The following is a 2,027-nucleotide window of genomic DNA, read 5'->3' on the forward strand; positions in this document are numbered from 1 at the left end:
ACATAATAGTTTCTATAAAAATATTCAGTGTAAATAATATCATAATTTTATGAATGTTACACTAAATTGGGTTGGTTTTCAACTTTCACAAATAAAAGGTACTATTTGTAAAATTAGAAAAGAATATATCAAAAATATTCCTTTTTAGAGGAAGAAATAGATGAATACATTGGAGACAAACTCATCTCTATTATAGAGTTTTTCTATTTTAGAGGAAAAAAATAGGGAAATACATTGGAGATGGTCTAAAAGTCTAACTGGTGACCAATGAATGAAAGAGAATAATACATTCATTATTATTCCTTTTTCATTTTACCATTTATAATGAATAGTTTTTTCTTTTCATTCCTTCTATTTTAGATGAATATAGAACAAATTTGTTCCTCCTCAAGATTGATAAAGAATAATTTTTCTTTTCATTCCTATAATTTTATTCCTCTACATTTTTTCTCTATTTATTTATAATGTTATATAATGGTCACGAGTTAGACACTTTATTAAACTGGCCATTAATTGTCTTCTAATTTTTTCAACTTAAAACTGTATAATTATTTCATACCAAATTAAAATATAAAAACATATATGACGCATTAGACTGCATTTGGGCCTGGGGCTTGAGGTGGCTCCCTCCCTCCCCATTGACGATCCCGTGGCGATTTACTCCGCGGTGCTCCGATCTTCATTATCTTTCGAATGTGAATCGTTTCTGCTATCTTTTTTTCTTCTATACATTTTTAAATACGAAAAGATGAATTGATATTTGTTCCAAAACAAGATGAATTGATGTCTAACACTAGCAGTACATGTACAAGTAGAAAATATGATATCATGCTTTTTACTCTCTTCTTGTTTTTTTTTTTTTTTTTTTTTTTTTTTTTTTTTTTTTTTTTTTGGTAACTTAACTCTCTTTTTGTTTTTACTCTCTTATGATATCATGTATAACTAACTCAGTTGGCATACATATGAAAGAGGATGAAAATTGTCAATAATACTTACGAGACTGGTATGCTTGAGTTAAAACGACGTATGATGAAACCGCCAAAGAGAGAATCAATAGCGAAACAATCAAACAGAACTTGCCCTTCATTTTTCTGGTGAAATATTCAGTCAAATGTACAACTTCAGGGTTTTATCATAAGCTCTTAAATTAAAGTTTGCGCGTCAGAAGACTTCTCTATATGTAAACATATTCGACGTATATTACTGACAATCGCAAAAGTCAATATCTATGTTTCTGACGAGGAGATTAGACTTTTTACACGTTCTTTTGGTTCAAGCGGAAGTTGACTATTTTGTCATTTAGTTACTCCATATAACAACAAATTTGTAAGCTGATTAAGACCAGCATGCAATTTCCCATGATTACTACAATATAATAAAATGATAAAACGAGACAGAATATTGATGAGAAATGTTTTTTGTTGATTTTTAAGAAATGTTAAGATATTTTTTCATCATTTGCGTTATTTCTATTAATTAATTTTTATTTTAAATTTTAGTCGCAAAATAAAACTATACTAATATTATATTTGTTAAATACCTTGAGTGGGTATCTTATTGATGCTCTAAGAGCATCATTAATGCAGTTTCTAAGATGAGTTTTTAAACAAAAGAAGGCATTTAAGTAAATCAAAAAGAAAAGAAATAAGGATAACTGATCCTTAATTAAGCGTTTTTGGAACCGATCGAAAAGGGGACTCTTAATACACGTGTCGGCTTTTGTGATTTTTTTTTTTCCTTTCTTCCCCCAAATCGATTTGCGATGGCCAGCGAAGATTTCCAGTCTCGCGTCGAGAGGATCTTCGGATCTCTCGCCTTCTCCTGCTCCACGTCTTCTACTACCTCCACGTCTTCTGCGCCGCCGCTGCGGCAAACGCAATGAGGCTCGGTGTGGTCTCTCTCCGGCGCAGAAGTGGAGAAGCGGGAGTGGAAGCGAGAGCAGCTCGCTTCGTACGATAGGGAAGAGATGCCTTGTGCGTCATCGTTCGACGAGATTCTGAGGCAGCAGAGGATCTCGAGCACTGATC

General features: G+C 32.7%; 1 protein-coding gene across 1 annotated transcript; it reads right to left on the minus strand.

The window, feature by feature from the left end:
• Positions 1–515: 515 nt before the first annotated feature.
• On the minus strand, positions 516–1,119 carry LOC106303321. Its single transcript, XM_013739626.1, has 2 exons — positions 997–1,119; positions 516–724 (listed from the first exon to the last, which is right to left on the minus strand). Exons 1-2 carry the CDS (start codon positions 1,085–1,087, stop codon positions 591–593), a joined length of 225 nt encoding a protein of 74 aa, XP_013595080.1. The 5' UTR covers positions 1,088–1,119; the 3' UTR covers positions 516–590.
• Between the last annotated feature and the right edge of the window lie 908 nt (positions 1,120–2,027).

The sequence above is a fragment of the Brassica oleracea genome, chromosome C1, assembly GCF_000695525.1.
Source record: "Brassica oleracea var. oleracea cultivar TO1000 chromosome C1, BOL, whole genome shotgun sequence".
NCBI lineage: Eukaryota > Viridiplantae > Streptophyta > Magnoliopsida > Brassicales > Brassicaceae > Brassica > Brassica oleracea.

Excerpts from the sequence above, each read along its gene's own strand:
- LOC106303321 (XM_013739626.1), bottom strand. The coding sequence starts at position 1,087 with ATGAAGGGCAAGTTCTGTTTGATTGTTTCGCTATTGATTCTCTCTTTG. Across the intron at positions 725-996 it reads AACTCAAGCATACCAGTCTC|AAGAAAAAAAGATAGCAGAA; the intron begins GTAAGTATTATT and ends AAAAATGTATAG.